Source organism: Rhinolophus hipposideros, assembly GCF_964194185.1.
Source record: "Rhinolophus hipposideros genome assembly, chromosome: 14".
NCBI lineage: Eukaryota > Metazoa > Chordata > Mammalia > Chiroptera > Rhinolophidae > Rhinolophus > Rhinolophus hipposideros.
In genome coordinates, this window is record NC_138060.1 from 31,162,651 (window position 1) to 31,184,890 (window position 22,240).

Here is a 22,240-nt window from a genome sequence, read left to right on the forward strand (position 1 = left end):
TTGAAATCCATTATTTGTGTAAAATGCACATTCACAACTATCATCCAAGGTGCGAGCACAACAAAACTATGCAAGATTTATATATTGCTTTGAAGTTTACAAAACATTCCATACCCATTATTTTATTTAATCTTCATTACAACCTTGAGTAAGATTAACCCCCTTTTACAGATGAGGAAGCTAAGACAGGTTTGGTGCTTTCTTCAGAGCTCCACATTCAAAGACAGAGCCAGTCTCAACCCACATCTTTGAGGCCAAGTATTTTTTTCATTACCTCCGGCATATTAGGCATTCAGAATATTGTGATCAAAAAGAAAAGAATTCATGAAATATATTTCCCTTTTTCCTCCTATTTCAATTTTACATTTTTATATAAAATAAAAGTATTTCTAACTTTCAGTCAAAGACATCCTTTTTCTAGTAGATCAAAGGAATATAATCTCATGTCTACCAACTCTTAATGTTGGGGGGGAAATGTCCTACTTATATACTACTGAAATTCAACAATTAGTTTTGAGCTCAGCATGTGCTAGGCTCTATGAAGAACACAAAAGCACCATACTATGGATGCCTAATCTAAAGAGTTTACAATCTCCTTGGGGAGACAAAAATACCACTAACAATGTAAGGCTGGATTATAAATTGAGTGCTTATAGAGCTGAGAAAAGTAGATGATAAAAGACAAGATTAGCAGGTTTTGAGGCAATGGTGGGAACTAAGATAAACCTTAGAAAATGGCCAGGATTTGGATAGGTGGATGGAGAGGGCAAAAAGAAAGGCCATCCATAGAAGACCATACTGGAAATGAAAATGGAATGTTTCTGGGGCACTACCAGGGGCCTGCATTGAAAAGAATGTTCCTTTTAAGATGGCATGGAACATAAAGTTAGAAAAGGGATAGGGAAAACAGACAAACTAAAGGGAGATAGATGGATTAAGGAGCAACCATGTTTTTGATCAGAAAACGGACATGAAGGAAGCAATAACTAAGGAAGATAAACTGAATACGAAATGGACTGGAATGCAGATAATACTAAAGTCAAGAGAGGTAACTAAATGGCCAATGTCCTTCCTCTGTGGTCCCAAGACCCCCTGCACGTGTCATTTCATAGCATTCTCTAACCAAATTACCACGGCCTGTCTCTTTAGTTATGTCTCCTCCTTTAGATTTTTGGATCTTCCAGAGCGTTGCCTACATTACTTATCCGTATATACTCCCACACTAACGTGATGCCTATCTAGCACCAGCTAGGCACTCAAATGTTTGTTGAAGGAATTAATCCATCTACCCAGGTATCTGATTCTGTGAGACTGATTAGGGTGGCAACTATAGGAACCGTTAATCCAAAGGACATTTTGAGGAAGCAGTTAACAAGGTGATTTGATCGGTACAGGAAATGTGATATGTGACATATCTTGAGTAACTACTTCAAGTCTGTGCCCCTGGGTGCAGAGAACACCAGGAAGCTTAGAGAACAAATCCCTTAGCAAGACAGGGCTCTATCTTAATTTTGGACACACTGCATTATCTTTGAGGTGAGATAAGCATACCAGATAGAAAAGCTAAAAGTAAACCTTGGGGATAGCCCACTCTTTGAGAATGGGAAAAGAGAGCCAATATTAAGATGTTACAAACATGCATTTATCAGGGAACATTTTCAGCTAAAATCTAGCTAGAATCTTAAATTTGCCCACTAATAAATGAACTCAAGTGGCACCTAATTTTACATGTAAGCTAACCGTTCTACTTCTATTCTTTGCTCTGAAAGAGTTAACTTTCAGCATGGTAAAGAAAAAGGGCTCAAATATTAAAATAACATATACAGTGTCTACCATAGCATATGTCTTGGAAAATTACAAACATACTCACTGCTCTGCCTCTGTAATTATAATTATTATGTTCTTTTTGGAGAACGTAATATGCAAACATACAAGTAAAGTAAGTCTTCTATTGTCCAGCATGGTTAGGGAATGACACATAGACATATTCCAATTAAAGTTACCATTGTCAATTTTCAAAGATTAAATAATAATCTATTATTCAAACTGAAGTCATTTTTAACATAGGGCTTTGATTCAGGAGGCACTTGAAAAATTTATAGTGAACTTCATTTATTGTGCACCTACTATATGTATAAATTGAACAGAACTAAGAACTGGCAGTAATTTAGTTCATGCTTATAAACAAATTACCTGTGGTGTAGATTTTTGGAATGTCTGTCGTTTCAGATACAGTCCCAATTTGTATAAATACCAGCTCAGAAATGAGGAGTTACTGTATTTAACTCTTTATTTTATCAATATATGATTATAAATCACCAGACATTCTCCAATAATGAAGAGTGCAACTTAATAATTGCATTAATAATAAATGCCCAAATATTTTATGGCATGTTAATAACTTTTTATGTATGTAATCATTCCAAAGAACATCGAAAATGTGTTAGAGCATTGTGGAATAATACGGTAACATACAGTTAAGTGGTTTAGAAATAAAAAAGATACATACACATATACAAATACACAGCTCTTCTTGATATCCAAGTTCTTACCACATATACAAACAACTTATCTATATGAAAAAACTATACCAGTTTGATCTAATAATTTCTGAAAAATCTTACCAGACTTTAAACCATAATTCTCTGACAGAATTATCTCAGGATACATAGCTTTAAACTAGTAAGACTCAGAATTACTCCCATTTCATTTTGTATTAAGGTCATCTTTATGTTCACCTACAATGCTTTTAAAAGTAACTGATTAAAAAGTATTAGAGGATAAATATACATTTACACACCCATATGTATATTTCTTATTTCTTTATTAGGATATTTCTTTTGAATTACCCTAAAACTTATCCTTTAATTTAAAATTTCTTAAAAACCAAATGCTTCATTATGGGAGCTCGTATCTTTAGCTTATGTAAGAAAATGGAACCTGTCTGTGTATCCTACTGAAACCAGAGGTACACAATTTCCAGGAAAATCGAATAATCACTACCAAAATAAACTCATTTCATTAGTCCATTAAAATCCTTCAGAAGATACTTTTTATCTTCTGAATACTTGGCGAAAACCACACAATCCTATAGTATCCACAACTGCCTGCCTGAGTTCACCAGAGAGACCCTGGTCTAGTTTCCTGTTTCTATACGGCTTGGAAACTACAAAGCCAGCCATATTTGCTTGTATCATCTTTTGCCTTTCAACATGGGGAATATCAGCACAGGGCCACATAGGGTTATCTGCTGATTTTTTCATGGAGAATCACTAGTATAGAAAACAGAACAGGTGCTATAATTTAGATACTTTAAAAACACAGTTTTTAGGCAGCTTTGACTCACAATCTACAAAAACATCTGAAGAGTTCTTCTTCTTCAACTATAAGATTTAACATGGTTGACCTAAAAACACAGAAAGTTCAAGAAAAAAAATAACCTGTAATTGTTTTAAGTCATATGCAGATCTCCACACTAAAGGAAGCTCCGAATTTGTAATGCAGTATAGTTTATCTGCTATACCTACTCTGTTGTAGTTGCAAAGGTTATAGTTTATAACCTATACAACTAACCTCCCTGTTCTGTCTGCTCTTATCTTACTCCATATCTAATGATCTTCTATTCACTTATGCATTTGAAATTTTGCTCTTTTGGTACCTGATTCTGTATTTAACCTTTGATACAATAGGACCACTCAAATTTATGCTAAATATTGTACTGCTAACAAAAAAGCTATCTCTAGATAACTCCTCATTTTTTAACAGTTGAAATTAAGCAGTTCTTATGCTTAATAGTATTTTTCAACAAGGTCATGCTCACTAACCAGGTAAAATGGTCCTTTATGATGATATCTACAAAGAAGGTCCCTATATTTATGGGTAGGGCTATGGCTGTAACTCAGCTGAGTAGATTACAGACCATGATGAAAATCATTATTCACACTTAATTTCTTCAATTTTGCATTTCCTGTTATGTTTTATGTGTTCACAATCTTTACTGAGAAAAATCAAGCTAATATAGCTAGAAAAATCATAAAACTGGTTGTCTTGTAGCTAAAGCTAATTGTCAATTCTTTTATATCTTTCCAATTGGATATTTTAGATTCGAAGCACATTACTTCAGTCTGTCTTGTCCTTCCCTAAAATTAGTAGGCCACCTTTGGTTGTTTACACTCTGTGGCCACTTCCATTCTACCTACCTATTTTGGTCTAGCAATGGTCTCTGGTTGATTCAATAGCGACTGTAACACATATAAAAAGAATTGGTCAACTCTCTTTTCCTAAACTTCATTTTGGTTCCCTCTTTCCTCTATCAATATGGTATTATTCCAGTATTAGAAAAGGTTAGTTAAAAATAAATGTTAAAAATATAATTCACTTATTCTCTTGACTATGTATAATTAATTTTCAGACAGTTCCAAAGATCAGGAAATAACTGAATCAGAAAGAATAAATATTTCTCTCTGGGGAAAAGGAAGCTTTACCAAAATCACACTACGTATACCCCTAGAAGGCCAGCTCTATTCTGACATAAAGTGAAATGATTCCGGGTGATCTGTCCCTTTCAAACTATAAACGGATTTATTTTATTATTGTAAGTAGCAATCACGTTTCTCGGAATGTGTTATCACTCACATTCTCTTGCCTAAATCAAGAATTCTAGCCCCTCTCCCTCTTCTCCTTCTGTTTGAATTGTTTTATCTGTTTGACATTTTTTATTTGAGTTTTCTTTCTCTTCTATGAAGAAAATCATCTTATTTTGAAGTTGTTTTAAATTAGAGACAACAATGATTAACCACAAAGTGCCAATTTGTGGGTATCCACATCTTAATTCTTCCAATAACTTGGCAAGATGGCCAGTATTACTCTCACTGTACAGATAATGAAGTTGAGGCTCAAGGACATTAAGTAACTTGCCTAACTAAGTACACAGCCAGGAAAGGACTCCACTAAAAATGTCAGAACCAGAAACTGAACTTACTACTGTGTTTCCCCGAAAATAAGACCTAGCCGGACCATAGCTCTAATGCATCTTTTGGAGCAAAAATTAATGTAAGACCGGGACTTATACGATATAAGACCCGGTCTTACATTATATTAAAATAAGACTAGGTATTATATTAATTTTTGCTCCAAAAGACACATTAGAGCTGATGTCTGGCTAGGTCTTATTTTCGGGGAAACACGGTATTGTCCAACTCCAAAGCCCATACTCTTTTCATTCCACCATTCTTTCACAGAAACCTTTCTTATCTGTCTTAGCTAACAGCTAAGTGTCTAAGACTTGATTTTTTTTTAAGAGGCAGTAAGGCTATCAAACTACACCTTAGCTGGTTGTTATAATATGCTTTTCTAATTTTTTAATGCTTTATTTGATATTTTATCAACTTTCAAGGAGCTACAGTGTTCTTTGGTAAATTAAAAATTTCTAAAAGTGAAAAATAACATTCGAATTAGGTACTCATATCAGATACAACTCAAGGTACAAGTACTTTATGCAGAATCCTTGATTGATAAACTTAGCTTTTTTCTTAAACAACCACAGTCACAGTGAGAATAAAAAATAATGACATTATTTTCTACGATCATTCACTGAACACTTAATGAGTCTGACATTTCCAACTAAACTATTTATTGAGGAATCTTACTTAAGTGATGGTGTGTGTCTGCGTATCAGTACTGGAGGATAACAAGCAATTCTACAAACAATAAAACTAAAGAGTTTCTGCAATGAAACTGGCTGCGTTTCAGAGGGTGAATCATGATTAAAGACCTGTGAAACCCTCTGGAATGATCCTGCAGCTGCTAAGATTCTGAAGGGAGGGTTCTTACCGCTATCTGCATCTGAGTTATCACCAGGTTCTTTCTCACAGAGACTGGAGATTTTCAATTAAGACTTTGTGATTAAAGATAAAACCCTTTCCTGAAGCAAACGTCTGGAAATAGGTGACAACCCAATTTTAAACATGCAGCGTTGCCATTAATTGTCTAGGTGCCTGTAGTGGGTGGGAGGGATTAGGAAGAAAGTATGTCAGAACAGAAGTTAAGCTGGGTGATTAGATTAAGTCACCTAGTGATTGCTAAGATTATCAATACACAAAGCTATCTGGCTGTGTGTGTGGAGTGTCTGCCTGTCTAAGGAGGAATATTAAATTAAACCTATCCCCTCAACTAATTTGTGTATGTAGGTACAACCAAACTGATTTAACAGATGGATTTAATGCTACATTTCCTCCCAGTAATAATCAAACTAGCCAAAAGGGGACTGATTAAATCATTATAAAGTCTCCTAGTTAAGGGGACAAAAGCAAAGTTAGCATAAAGAGAACAAGAACTATCATCTCCTGTTTCTGTAAACTGAGAAGATGTGAAGACAGGGTGTCAAGTATCCCGGTGAGTTTCCATCCAGCTCCGCAACTTCCCTTCCAGCTCAATTTGAATTGTCAAGCAAGCTTATTTATTTTTATGTTGCCTCCACTTTACAAATCCACATCCCCAAGACAACCCTTCTGCAATCACTGCCTTGGCGGGGTGGCGGGTGGGAGGAGGTTGGGGTTTGAATAAGAATTGCAGTTAGTAGAAATTTCTATAAGCAAAGCATCTGACCTAGCCTTGTCTTGGTTGAGCAAGAGTTAAACTGAAGGTATTATTTGGCTGATAACACTAGCAGGGTTAAGAGAATATGAAAGGAACTGATTTCTGCCTTCACTGCCATCCCAAATGGATCTCATCCTGACCCTTTTTGTGTCCTCCTTACCCTGGACAGAGCTCAGGCCTGTCGGTGCTACGTGTTTCCCAGCCCTATGAGCCCTTATTCCTTAGAATCAATGTGTTAAGAGAATGATAATCTGCTCTTGGAGAATCCATCTTTCAAGCAGTTGCAATCTTATCACACCTGTGCCACTTAATTTTTTAAAGTATAATCACCTCAGATATGTTGCCTAAAAATGTTTCCTCTTATTAAACACAAGGGAATTTTGAAGAAAAGAAGGGCATTTAGGTTATCAACAGTTTATTTAAATTTTCTAATGACTGCTTTCTAAATTCTGATATTTAAAACATCACTAGGATATTCAAACCATAAGAGACAGTCTATGAGTTAACCAAAATCAAAACAACAACAAAAACCTATTCCCCACCCCATTCCAAATTATCAAAGATCATCAATTTTATGTTCTTGCTTTTGCTCGGTGTTAAAAGTCGCAAAAGCATTCTCCAAAGGAAACATTGTTTAAATGTAAAACAAGTATTCTACCAAAAAATAAAAGTAAGCATGTCAGTTAACAACTACATAGCAGACAATTCTTTCACAATATTAAAGTCATGAATGTTAATTAAGGGTCTTTCCAAAACGGAAGAAAAAAAAGTTATAACTCTGCATTTTCAGAATTATAATATTTGGCAGATTCAAACACGAAAACAAGTAAGACTTTTGATAGACTCTTAAATACATACTACTTACATGACACCTTGTAGAACTTTCTGGGGATCAGGGTCAAATAGCCTGTCAACATAGTGGCGACTGCTAGCTGTTACTTCCTAGAAAGTGGGGGGAAAAATTATGACATCTGAAGCCATGCAAATAACAAATTCACAGCATCACCCCAACATCAAATAGCTGTATCATCTAACTTAAGGTAGATGCATTCGAAATTCTATAAAATACTTATATTAAATCATTCTGAGGAAAGCTTATGCCCCAAGATGACACAAATACTAAGATGGGGAAGAAAGAAGACACCTGGTTCTTACTAAAAACATAACTAGACCATAGGACCTTTGTGGTGAACCCTGCAAGGTTTGCCAGCAGAGGGACTAAGCCTGAGTGTTAGGACTAGCGAAGTTAATTAAGTGTGGAGGTCACCTACATATGAATAAGAGATGGGCACGTTGCTTCTGTTCAGTACCAACTAAAGGCAGAGAACCTCTGGCTGTCAGCAAGTGAAAAGGGTCAGGACTGTATGGACCATCTATGAGGAGCAGCTTATGTGCAAGAGGAAGACCCTCAGACTGGTGCAGAGTAGCTGCACTGCTGGGAGGCAGACTTATGTCAAAAAGAAAGAATCATCACACTTTCTGTGAGGGAAAAACAATTAATAATTAGAGTGATTTTTCAGGTCCAAAACAGTCTGAACTTACCTAGTCTGAACTGGCTAAGGCTGGGTAGAAGGGGGAGAATTAGAGCATAACGGGCAAGAGGAGACACTTGCCTCCTTTTATTTGTATACTGGAGCTTGCTCTATTATCTTATTTCTTGTAATACTTATTTGGGGAAGTAATAGTGATTTTTTTATATTTAATTTTCAATACTAACATTATTTAAAACAAAGAACATCAGTTTAAGAACCAGAGAAACAGCATTTTTGTCCCTTGCTCTTTCTTTCTGACGCCTTCTGGTATACACTGATGGACAGCTACCCATTAGCAATAAATTACTATAGAGAGGAGGAAACACTTTTCCAGTTTACCCAGAACCCTTGGTGAGGAAAGAGTTAATTGCAAAGACACAGCGCCAGCTTAAGCTTCTGAGTCATGAAAAATAACTGAAGAAAAACTACATAAATTCTAATTTCTGACAATACAGTTAATCCAAAATCTAAGCATATTTTCATAGCATGAGCTTGCTACCAAAACATCCTCACAGGCAACTCAAAGACGCACACTTAGTATTTACTCCATGTATAAAGAACAAACAGTGGCAGCAAAAGCAAAATGAATGAAAATTCTTGTGCCCATGAGGGTACCATTTAAGTACATGCTAACAGGCTCTGGTTTCCTCAAAATAACAGAGTCACAGAGTTAGGACTCGATAATTATCTGTCCCAGTCCCTTGGTTAGCAAATGAGGGATGACCTTTACCCAGATTTCAGAGTGTCAAATGTTAAGTAGGGATGTAACCTGTACAAATATATCAAGAAATAATATATCAAGAGCAAAATCCAGGGTAAAACTGTGCACAGCATTCCTGTAACAGAAACAGATGAGTTTTGTCAGTCCATTTGAGCACATGTGCTTTCCTGGCTTTCCAACATGGCAAGTTCTTGGCAGGGTCTGAGCACCTGACCCTTAGCCTCCCTCCTATTTAGGGACTGCTCTTTGACTTTCCTGCTCCTCTCCACACACCCTCCGACAGCTTCTACATCTCTTGTCTCTCAATGTGCTTTAAAAAAAGGTGTTTGGTTTTAAAACCTGTATCTTAAACAACATAAATTTCACCCATTAGTAGCAACTTTTTTAACTGTTCTGTGCCTGGTTCATACAATTTAACAAGCACTGTGTACCTACTATATGTAAGGCACTAGGGAAGTCATTAAAGATTTAACGCCAGTCTCTGCCCTCAATAATGCATATTCTATTGTAATTGTGTTTACATATTTATATTCTCCACTTGAATACAAAATAGAAGTACACACATACATATAAAGGCAGCACTGAGAAGGGAGTTAATAAACCAGGAGAATCAGTGAAGGCTTCTTAGGAGTTGGTTTTGGAAAATGAGTAAGAATGCAAAAGAATAGACAAGGAAAGAGAGAATCAGTGTCCTAATCACAGCCACAGGGCATGTGCAGCCAGCACCCATCAGCGAGTATACCAGTAGCTGGCATTGAAAAAGGAGGGAAGGTAGAAGGGTAAAATACAAAAGGCTAACCAACAGGTGGCCCGTAATAGTAGAGGTCAGATCGTCTTTTGGTTAAAGTTCTATGCTAGGTTCCAAAAAAGGTACAAGAGAATGTTAAGTCTGAGCCTTGCAATCTATAAGAAAGTAAGTCATACACACAAAAAAATAATCCTCTGACCTTCCTAAGTATTAGCAAGCTGAGGAGATACAGCCACTTATTCAATCTTATTTTACTTTGTGCTTTTTCCTAACATATTCATTTGTCCGTGTGGGGCAATTCTTATTTCACTGCTTTCCTTTGTAGATCAGCTCACCTCTTTCTCAGACCTCTTTTCTCTCAAAAAGCATCCTAGAAATGTAAGAACTTAAGAGAGAAGGCAGTTGGTACAAATATTAAATAGGTTGGTCAGGGAAAGCTTCTCTAAGAACATAACATTTGAACAAATACCTGAAGAAGGCGAAGGAGTAAGTCATGCAGCTATCTGGGAGCAAAGCTTTTTAGGCAAAGAGAATAGCCAATGCAAAGGCTCTGAAAGGGGAAGTGTCTGCTGTGATCAAAGAACAGGTCTTTGTATAGCTGGAGCAGAATGAGCAAAGGAGAACGCAGTAGGAGACGCGTCAGAGAAAAGGGGCCAGATGGTAAAAAGCTGTGTGGTCCAATATGACAGCCACTGGCCTCATATGGCTACTGGGTATTTGAAATGCGGCTAAGAAAGGAATTTAAATTTTTTTTAACTTTAATCAAAATTAAAATTTAAAAACCAACACTGGATTCAATTATTAAAAATCTCCTAAGAGTGTTTAGAACTACTTGGGTGTGTAAATCTACTTTTTCTGCTGTACATGTTATGAATCCTAAATACCAAACAAGTATTTCCAATCAAAATTCAGTATCCAAATTGTGTAAAAGACACACCAGATTTTGAAGATTTTTATGTAAAAAAGCAAAATAATTTCATTAATAATTCCTTACATAGATTATATGTTGAAATAATACTTTGATGTATCAGTTTAAGTAAGATATTAACTTTGATTTCATCTTTTTTTAATTCTATATCTTGCTGGAAAATTTAAAATTACACTGCCCAGAGCTGGTATAGAGCCTTGTTGGTCACTGTAAGGATTCTGATTTTTATGGTGAAGTTTGGAAAAATTGAAATATGATGACTTGTTTTAAAAGGATCACTCTAGTTGCAATTTTAGAAACAGGCAAATGTATAGAGAAGGGCTAGAGGCCAAAAGCAGGGATACTCCGTAGGGGCTATTTCTATAACCAGAAATGCTGTCATTTCAGAAGGAAGATGGTAGCCTGGACCAGGGCAAGGGTTTTGGAGGTAGTAAGAGTCTCTCAGATTCCAGACAAATGTTGAAGTTGAAACGACTGTCAAATTGGATATACTGTCAGACTAGATGCGGGCTGTAAAAGAAGAGAGGAGCCAAGGGTAACACCTAAGGTTTTTGCTGAGCATCTAGAAAGACTGAGTTGCCAGTTAATGAGATGAGGAACACCATGGGCAATGCAGGTTTGAGTGAGAAGATCAAAAGTTCAGTTTGAGAACATGTTAAGATCAAGAATTTGTAGACATTCAAGTGACAATGTCAAGTTGGCAATTGAATATATAAGTCTAGAGCTTAGGAGAGAGCTGTGGGACAGAGAAACAAATCAGGGAGCTGTTTAAAACAGGGCCTGAAGACCGAACTCGAACAAGCGGTCCATGTGGTGGAAAGAAACTCAAGAAGCAGGATGGCAGAGAGTGTTTCAAGGAGGGAATAATCACACATGCCAAGTCCTACTACTGTGTAGCATAATATGAGGGCCAAGACCTGCCCACTGACTAGGAGTACGGAGGTCATCGTTGGTGATCGTGACACTAGCAGTACAGGCAGAGTGGGGGGGCCAAAGCCTACTTGGAGAGGGTTTAAGAGAGAATGGGAAAAGAGGAATTAGAAAAGGTAAATATAGCCAGCTCTTTCAAGGACTTTCACTGCAAAGGGGAGTGAGGGAATAGAATACCGTAGTACCGTATTTCCCCGAAAATAAGACCTAACCGGAAAATACGCCCTAGCATGATTTTTCAGGATGACATTCTGTTTCAGGATCCCTGAACAGAAGCCCTAATGCGTCTTTTGGAGCAAAATTTAATATAAAACCTGGTCTCATTTTCGGGGAAACACAGTAGCTAGAGGGAGAAGTGGAGTCAGGAGAGCTTTTTTTTGAAAGACTGAATAAATCAGAGCATGCTTATTCATTGATGGAAACTCTTTTAATAGAGGAGAAAAATGGATGCTGCACTGGGGCAGGGGGAGAACTTTCGGAACAATGTTCACGAATAATTGAGGGGGAATGGGATTTACGACCAAGTAGAGCATGGAAAGTACAATAACCACAGGGAATTAATTAGGTGGATATGATAGTGAGAGCTTTTTAGACATTCTAATGATTTCTATCTTTTGAGAGTAAAAATGGCAGCGGTGGAGGTGGGGGGTGGTAAAGGTTGGCAGTTTGAAGAATGAGGAGAAGGAATAAGACAACTGAATGGGCCAGGAAAATGTACCAGAACTGCCAGGCAGCACTAACCCTCCTGAGGTTGGTAATTATGAATCTAAAGTGAGACCAAGAAAGCATGGCTTTCCTCCAGGTACATTCTCCAAGTGTACAGAAGGGGGCATGAAAAAGAGAGTTACCTTTAACCAGGGTTGGCATTTCACTAGACAAAGCTAGAGGAAGGGGGTCAGCTCAGTTGAGGATATAAGCAAGGTTGTGATTAGGATGGGCCTATTGAAGGCCAAAGAAAGTTGCAGAATTAATATACGTACTATAGGGAACAGAGGGCTTGAAAGATTGTTGGCACGGGGGCCAAAGAAGGCATGGTTTGAGAGGACAGGAGATGCTAGCCAGGATGTTTGCCAATTGCAATTATAGAGGGATTTTAGTTATCAGTAAGGTCAAAATCTGGGAAATAACTACGAAGAAGTGCCTCATGGTAGGAGAAGAGAATATGATCATTGGGGAAGTCTAGAGAGTTAGAAAGATTATCTACGTACATAACAAAATTTCCATAAGTGAACACCGAAATAGTGCTAGAAAAGTGACCACGAACTAGTAGCTAAAATCTTAAAGAAATAAGGGGGAATGATCCAGGGGTTCCATAGATGAATACAACCAGGTAGGCTGATGAGATTCAGAGGTGGGGTGTTGCAAGAAGGCGGGGGGGTGGGCAGTCTGAAAAGAGCAAGGAGGAACAAGGCTCTGTCTCCACCTCTAGATCAAGTGACATGAGAGAAACGGGAAGGAAAAGAGCTGCCAGCTGAGAAGACTGCAGGAGGAAGACTTCAGCAGGCAAAAAGGTCAGTTGAGTATAAAACACATGAAGGTACCATTGAGAGAAGAGGCTGCGGATAAAAGAAACCCGTGAAAGCAGCAGAGAAAGGCAATGGATCTGGATACAAAAATCAACAGGCAGAGTCATGTGAGCATGAGGAATGACCCCGAGCCCTGGAGTTCTTGTGGCGGTTACTGTAAACAGAGACGAAGGGACTGATCCTGATGACATTCTCAAGAGGAAGAATGGGAGCGAGGCCATGATATGGGGAGACATGGGCGTGGAGAGAATTCGGGGGTCTTCTTCATTCGTGCTAACAACAGTGTGGACGCTGGGGAGGGGCAGTGTAATCTGGCCACTTCTTATTTATTCCAGAAATATGAGAAGCACGGGGGTTCCTTCTTCCCTTCTGCCCACAGCGAGGCAAGGAGGGTTTCTGATGTTGTCTGACCTTTCAAGATGTGGCTTTACCTTCACTTCAAAACACCAGTGCCCTTTTAAATTACTTTGTGTAGCTTCCAGTCGCTGGAAGCGGGTGGGTACATGGTGATTCCTCCACTTTCCCAACCAACAGAATGAGTATGTCAAGCAGCCAAGCTAAAGCTCAGTGTACAGTGTGTACCCATGAAAAAGAGCAAAACTAGCCGGGGTCAGACTATGACCTCCATCCGCCTTTTGGAACAAGGTTTCAAACAAATGACCTAGCAAGTCTTCAAAACCTGGCTCAGAACTCATTTTACAGATTCAAAGCTGCAGTACAGCCACTGCAAATGTATGTAGTAAAAACCTGTGACATTTTATGCTTAATAGTACCCCCCCCAATTATACTATGTGAAAATGTACATGGATCCCTTCAGCAGAAAGTTTATAGACACCAAATTTGTAAATTAGAGTTAATTCTAAGGACTGAATTGAATCTCCTGTGTGTACAAATAGGTACTGATGGAAGAAAAGGAAAGAAAAGAAAGAGAAAGAAAGAAAAGTTTAAGCAAATAATTTCTTGCAAAACAAGAACAGAAACAGGTTATGAGTTGCATTCCATTGTGAAGTATTATACAGAAGCAATGTCCCTTTTATTAAGGTGACCATCTGTGACAGGCAGCCTCAGGAATGGTCCCCAATGATCCCATCTCCTGGCATTCAAGCCCAGTGTAATGTCTCCCCTTGAGTAAAGACGAGAAGTAGTGGCTTGATTCTAGCAAATATGGAGAGTGCAGCAGAGGTGATGGGAAGTCATTTCAGTTCCCTCTTCCTCTCTCCCTCTCCATCTTTGTCCCCTCCCCTGAATGTGTGTGCACACACACAGTGAAAAGCCAGCTTCCATGCTGTGAGTTGCCCTATAAGCCCACATGACATGGAACGGAGGCTCCTGGCCAAGAGCCAACAAAGAAATGAGGCCCTCAGTCCAACAACCCACATGTGACTAAGTCCTGCCAATAACCACGTGACTGAACTTGGAAACGGATTCTACCTCAATCGAGCCTTCAGGTGAGACGTGGCTCCTGCTGACACCTGGCTACAACCTCACAAGAGACGTTGGGACAGATACGCCAGCTAAGCCACACCTGAATTCCTGACCTACAGAAACCAGGAGATAATAAACATTTTAAGCAGCTAAGTGACTGAGGAGAAATAAATGTGTTCAACAGAAGTTTTGGGGTGAAATGATGAGTTTATTAGACAATGAACAATGACACTTTAAATATTAAGAAAATATTGAACTATTTTTTTATTTCGTGAAAGTCTTGCTCTATGTATATGTCATTAATATATAATGTTCTTTATTTCTAACACTCTCAGGTATTGTGTGGTAGGAAGAACAAATAATTTGGCATTTTTAAGACTGGGTTTTGAGTCCTAGTTCTACCACTTACAAGCTTGTGACTTAGGGCAAAAATAAAACTCTGAGACTGTTTCTTCAATTATAAAATGGTGACGTTACCACAGAGCTCACTCAAGAGTGTGGATCAAATGAGATGACAGAAGGAAAACCCCTTGTAAACTGTAGAAGTACCATACAAATACTGATTTCAGAGAACTTCTATTTTTGTACAAAAAAGAAAGTTGCTTTAAGTGCACTGAGGCCCCTCTTGGTTATTCACATTCATCTTCATGATTAAGGCCTAATTATTCAGACAAAAATACCTTTTCTCACCTAATAACAGCTTTTTCTCAGAGCAAGCTAAGTACTTAACAAGAAATAAATATGCATATGAGTGCTGAACTTAAAAATCTAAACTTTTCATTACTTGAGATTTTTTTTAAAAATCACTAAAAACGTATAAAGTAATAATTTGTGCAGTTTTTATCACTAACTTTAGGTGTTACACCGTGGACACAGAAAAGTATAAGATCACAATTAAGAATACCAATGTATATAGTTCAAGATGTAATTAATCATTTTATACTGGTCTCTCTCCCATACAACCGACCCAGAAAGAAAAGGTAGACAGATAACAAATATTTTTATAATACATGACATTTGTTTACTATGTTTAGTTTACAAGGCAATTTCATGTCTATTTTCTCAATTAATTCATATGCTCTTGAGAAATTAAAATATAATTCTCAAGGGGAAATTATAACCCCTAAAACAATGAATATTTAAACTAGTGATTGGTAATCAAAATGTAACATGTTAATTATTCCACAAACTACTAGAACTTCAAAAGAAAATTGTTCATAACGTTCATTCAGCGCTGGCAAAGAACATCTTGGTTTGGGGGAGAGATGAAAGAAACACAAGCAAAAAAAAAAATGGATATTTGAACTCAGAAAGATTCAGTTTAAAACCTATTCTAGGCTGAAATTCAACATGTGAATATCTTTAATTTACCAGGTATTATGCTAGGGGCTGGTAATAGATAAGATAGATTCCCTTACCCTCAAGGTGTTCATAGCATAGGAAGGAAGATATGTAAGCAAGTTACAAGGGTAACTTGAAACACATGATAAGTATAACCAGAAAAGTGGACACAAGATTAATAATGGAAGGTGGTGACTAAGCAGTGAGGAAAGACTAATATTAATTTGCCAACGGGAGAGGGATAAAAAGACAAATACTCTAGGTGGAAAGTACAACACATGCAGAAGAGAATTCTGAAGCAATGCAGTATGTTTGAAAAATGCAGTTTAGTATTATGATGTAGTGTGCACTTGGAAATACAAAACAAAGCTGAGGTTGTACTCTTATTCAGCCAGTCAACAAATACTCAAATAGCTATGGTGGCACTGTTCTAGGCAATGAACAAGGACACCCCCGCCTCCCAAAAAGCCCACCTTTGCAGAGCTTACATTTCAGCAAGGGGAGAAAGACAAAAAGCAATAAACATAATAAATAAATAATATAGAATAGAAGGCTATACATGCTATGGGGAAAATGTCTAACAGCACATTGTATTTCCACGTCCTTATACCAGACAGTGTCACAAGCTAGGGGAAAGGAGAAGTGCAGCAGAGAAAGAGGGAGGTACACTAAGACACACAAACCGTTCAGAAAGTCCCAGGCTCACAGCAGTCCTAAAGAGGCACAGCGCTACTCTGTAAGTTATGTTCTATAAAGCCATGAAAGTGGCTTTGCTGTCAAAAAGACAACAGGTGCTGCTATCTAGTGGGCAAGGACTAAGGTGCTCTGCAAGGCATGGGACAACTGGCCCACATCCCAAAACACTTTCCACTAGGCAGTCATATAGGCAAGAAACCCATTTTTAATTATCTAGCACTATTTTACATATAAACACAAAATATGTTTTGTACCTTTACAATTTTCCAAGAATGCAACTCCCATATAAAGAAAAGGTATACTTTGACCTGCTAGGACCTTTACCAAAAGTTGTTCCTTTCAGAAAGTCACATTAAAAAAAAACCCCAAAAACACTTACGTAACCATTATAACATCCCTAAGTCAGTCCGCAGTGTAAAGGTCACATCCAAACCACATACACCTGCAAATGTATCACTACTTTATTACTTCTTTTTAGAATAGACATGTCTGAGTATTCACTTCTTTAAATGATATAAATTAGTTTCCTGCTCTCTCTTAATACAGTTGGGGCATTACACCAACTCTTTAAAAGTTACATGTGAGGATAGTTATCTTACCTATGGATTTCACTTCAGGACAGCCAAGCAGGTACTACAAAAGGTGTTAAGTCTGGCAGAGTTGAGAACCACTAACTAAAACAACCAATGTTCCAGTCAACAGGGAGCCCGAGAAACTATTCCCCATCCCCCAAACAATTTGAAACCAAAATTTGATTTTCTGATGTCTCCAAAACTCTCAGTCCAAAAAAACGCTTCCTTTTGTCACTTTGACAATTTTCTGAAATGCCAGACAAATGGCTTAGATCAGACACAAATTCAAGTTATTCATTATAAAGCCCAGGAACATCTGATGTGTTTGTATTTGCTTCTCAAAAGATTAGGGCTGCCACAATCCAGAATATCAGCTGTCAAGACTTTAATATCAGCATTTTATTTAACTGTGCCTTAATTTCAAATTATATGTCCTCCCCTTTGTTTCTGGTGAGATAAACTCAGAAAATCCTAAACACTGATGCCTCACTGTTGGAAGAGTTCTGCTGAAACGCAGTATTTCTCTGCCGGAGCATTTATTTCACTTTTATTTTAAACAAAAGTAACTCCTACATAATTCTTTCAAAATTTTGAGGGAAAATATCTGAAACAATACAAAAAGGATAACATCATCAACAAAGACTAACTTTTTCCTAGTAGACAGCTATCATGATCTTCCAATGTATTCCAAAATTCCCACTCGCCTCCCAAAGGAAGAAATATCAGAAGAAAATAAATGCACAAGTATTATTTAAAACCCAAGATTTTGGTGGGCTTTTTTGTTTTGCTTTCTTTTACTTTTTGTATTCTGGTAAATGTCTGGCCAAATTATGACTCAATTAGATGCTCATTAAATTTTTTCAGACCCATCACACAGTATTTTTGCAACTATTTTTATCCCCCCCCCCCCTTTTTTTAAATCATGAATTCATTCTTTAGTGTTTCTAGAGGTTCACGGCATCCTCCTTCCCCAAATCAATCAAAGCCCTGCTTTTCTGCAGCCTCTAGCAAGTTTGGAAAGTTTATAAAAACATACTGCACAGTTTAGCTGGGTCCCATTAGTATAGAATGTAACATACTTATGACAACCAATATTCCCAGAATATAATCTGCTTTAATTTCACAAACACAATTATGAAAATACTTAAACACATAATTTTAAAATTAATCTTCTTGGATAAGAGGCAATCCTGACCTCTCAATAAATAATTAAGACTGAAAATCACGCTTTGCATAACATATTTTAAAATAAATAGTAAATAAATCAGTGCTCACTAAATAAGATTCTGGTAAGGTTGTGCACACAATTTTTTAAAATTTGGGTGTCTGGAAAGCTGACTCGGACACTTTCTATAAGAGCACATGACAGTGGCCAAGTCAGCCTCTCTGGATCTGTTTTCCCCAATTTAAAAAAAAAAAATGCCAAGAATGAACTAGAGATTATCTGCAGGTTTCTTCCAGGCAAAGATTCCATAATTTTACACTCACACAAAGAGGCATCTTTTTTTCATAATAGAAAAACCAGGCATCATTAGATTTAAAGGTGTATAAAGAATAGCCTTTTCTTTTTCTGTAATGAGGTTTTTTAAGTAATGAAAGATTAATATAGGCCTTTTGTAGTATCAACAATTGCCATAAACATGCTTTTGTGGTCACTGATAACAATTTAGCAAGAACTGATAACAATTTAGCATTCATGCTTCTTTCTAATCACGCATTGCAACGTTTATCCTTTTAAAGTATGGTACAAATCCCAAAGAGCTCTATGGACCTAGATGACCTTTAAGGTTCCCTCTCACTACGAAATTCTATTCGTTTACTCTTCAGTGTAGATGGAAATGTCTAAAAACTGAGGGCCAAGAAGAGATGCCTCCAGATAGAATAAATGAACTAAGTAAGAATCTATGGTGAAAAACAGTATAATCTGGAAGTCCAAGAGAGCAGAACCATCTTACAGCAGTGACAAGAGTTGTGAGGAGTTTTACAAAGATGGAGATACTCCCTGGGTTGGCTGAGGTTCATTTAAATGCCTCCCAAGATGATAATATAGCCCAGGAAATCTAACAGAATGCATTCAAATGCTGACTTTTCAATCCTGACATAACAGAGGGAGGCTATTCAGTTATGGGTATGGTGTTGTTTTGGACCATAAGTTTAAGTTATTATTCAAGATTTCAATGACGTAATGACTTAGAGATCCTGAGTACCATCTTTCATGGTATACCTCAGCAGTATTGTCCAGACAGACTAGCTGCCTCCTGATGAAAAACAGCCTCATTTGCAGCAGATTCTTAGAGGCAGTACACACCCTTGCCTTGGAGCTATCCATGGTGCTTGACTTAGACTCAGCCCACCGCTTCCAGCAACTGGTGTATTAGCTTTCCTGTCAGAGTACCACTCAGGATCTGTCTGATCCATCATCCACATTGTGGCCTGTGACAATCACGCCCATACTACGAGCCACTTGTGTCTCCATCTACTCCACTCTGCCTGTGCCCAGGCCCACAATGCCTTACTTTGTCCTATCTGGCATCTGCAGCTAACCTAGCTCTGCCTCCCAGACCTGCTACACAGAGCCCAATACACCTTAGGGAACATCACTGACACACTCTGGGCAAAAGATTGTTGTTCCTCAGAGCCAAGACCCTCATGATACCTTACGTAAGTTGTAAAGCTGTATTGTTACAATTTCTACTATTCCAAAACGATTTTAAGTGACTAAAATTTTCCTGTATGTGTTTTTGTGATTGACTTTGGGATGAGTAGAGAATAGGAATTACTAACTCAAGATGATGTGTGAGTTTCAGGGAATCCATGAACTCCTTGAAATTATGTGATTCTTTAGGTAAATGCATGTTTTTCTGGGAAATGGGATTTTGAGACTGTTATCTTTAAGAGGTTAAGAACCAGGGCGGCCGGATGGCTCAGTTGGTTAGAGCAGGAGCTCTTAACAACAAAGTTGCCAGTTCAATTCCCGCATGGGATGGTGGGCTGCGCCCCCTGCAACCAAGACTGAAAACGGCGACTGGACTTGGAGCTGAGCTGCGCCCTCCACAACTAGATGAAGAACAACGACTTGGAGCTGGTGGGCCCTGGAGAAACACCGTTCCCCAATATTCCCCAATAAAATAAAATAAAAAGGTTAAGAACCACTGATAAATATGCCAATGACTCCCAAATAATATCCCCCACTTGTAAGCACTAGACCTTTGTATCTGTGGTGTAATAAATATGTCAGATCTTTGTCCCAGTTCTTGGCACACAGCTCATAAAACCCTTGGAATTCCCTCAGTGATGAGAGTGTTTTTGGTCATTCTTAAGGAGCCCTTTGTGAGCACAGCAGAGTTAATGCTAATGAATGAAGAGGCTGGATAGCCTCAGGATGGGACTCATCACCAGAAAAGACCAAGTGATTAGAGGGCTGGAACTTTCTGTCCCACCTACCAACCCCTGGGAAGGGGAAGAGTGGGGGAGGCTGGAGATTAAAGGTCTATAAAAAAAACTAATAAAATTTGATGAGCTTCCAAGTAGGTAAATGCACCCATGTGCCAGAAGAGTGGCACACCCGTTTCAAAGGGACAGAAGTTCCTGTACTTGTGACCCTCCCAGATCTTGTCACATGTACCTCTTCATCTGGCTGTTCATATATCCTTTTAATAAATTGGTAAGTAAATGTTTTCCTGAGCTTTCTGAAGGGTTCCAACAAAGGATGGAACCCGAGAAGGGAGCCATGGTTGGTCAGAGGCACAGACTTGCAACTGGGATCTGAAGCAGAGGCAATATTGTAGGACTGAGTCCTTACCCTGCGGGATCTGACACTACCTCAAGCAGGCAGTGTCCAAACTGAGTTAAATCGTAGGCTATCCAGCTAGTATCCACAGAGAACTGGAGAACTGCTTGGTATGGAAAACAATCCAGAATATCCAAGTGCCTAAGTGGATGTCCAGGAAACACTTCAAACTCCGCATGTGCAAAATAAAACTCGTTTTTCTTCCTTACTCCCCTAAGACATTCTTCTCCTAATCCTCACTATCTCAGTAGATACCATCTGATTGTAAAGGTAAAAATCCAGTGAATCATGCTTGATCATGATCATGACTCTTTCCTGTTCCCTATTCCCCTTATCCAATCAGTCACTACTTAAAACTTTTTGAAAGCCTAATAAATTCTTAAAACACTCCTAAAGCAAAAGACTCATGTGTTCTGTAATCATTTTCCAGGTGGTAAAGATCTCCATATAGTAACAGATCCTACAGACTGGAAATTCTTCCCACTGGACCAAAACTTATCATTTGTAATAGAAAGTATGAAGTCTCATAATTCCCCTTCCCTCAAGAACTGTATTATGAATATGCCAGAAAATAAAGGTCATTCTTTACTCTTTTGATTTTATGGAATGAGGTCAAAACAGTTTTCCTTTATCAAAGAGACAAGCGGAGGCTGTTTCTGCAAAACAGCTCTTATTTGGAATAACTTTCATTCCTATCTAAATGGTCCCACGGATCATAGTAACACTGCTCAGTGAAGGCAGCTGTTCTCCAATTTCCAAAAAGTAACAGGAAATTTTCCTTTGTTAATAATTCCATATCTTTACTCAGAAACCAACATGACAGATGGCACTGCAAAATAATTGCCAAATCAGAAATAAAAAAGATACAAGTCAAAAATCACTGAAATACCTGGCCCCGGCACTGTTTTAAAATTCTCAATGAGAATGAGAGGAGATAGGAAGGCTAGATCTCTCCAGGAGAAATCGAAAGACCCTACACAAAGGCATTTCTAATTCTTGGTAAAGCTTAGAAGATGTCCTGAGCACTCATTGTCTGAACTCAGGTGGCAATCTTTCCCTAGAGAGACAGCAATACGTCCTGAAATGTACAATAAGCAGCTCCTGCTCTTCACACATTGCCAGTAAAGATTAGGAAGTTCAAACTGATTAATTTATTTTAGGATCCCCTCCAGACATACTCTCTGCTTATTGGTGCCTTGTAAAGTGAACTAATGGCAAACAATCAAGAGACGCTGAATTCATGCTTATAGGATAGTTGGGCTTAACTTCTACCTATTGTCAGCTGTCTATGTAAGAGAACAATCAGTTTGCAGCTTAAGGCCAACAAAATAGACTAGTTCTGTATCTTGACTGTGGTGGTGGTTACACAAATATACACATGTGATAAAATAATATGGACCTGTACACATACTTATCCCAATATTAATTCCCTGG

General features: G+C 38.0%; 1 protein-coding gene across 2 annotated transcripts in view; it reads right to left on the reverse strand.

Annotated features, from left to right (window-relative positions):
* ARMC8 (armadillo repeat containing 8) overlaps positions 1–22,240 on the reverse strand; it is an 89,970-nt gene that overhangs the window by 63,719 nt on the left and 4,011 nt on the right. Inside the window, exon 2 of one of the 2 annotated variants that reach the window (XM_081073123.1) lies at positions 7,463–7,539. The exons of the other annotated variant lie outside the window; for it this stretch is intronic. Coding sequence (XP_080929249.1) covers positions 7,463–7,539 — 77 coding nt within the window. The remainder of the gene's footprint in view (positions 1–7,462; positions 7,540–22,240) is intronic. 2 annotated transcript variants of the gene reach the window in all.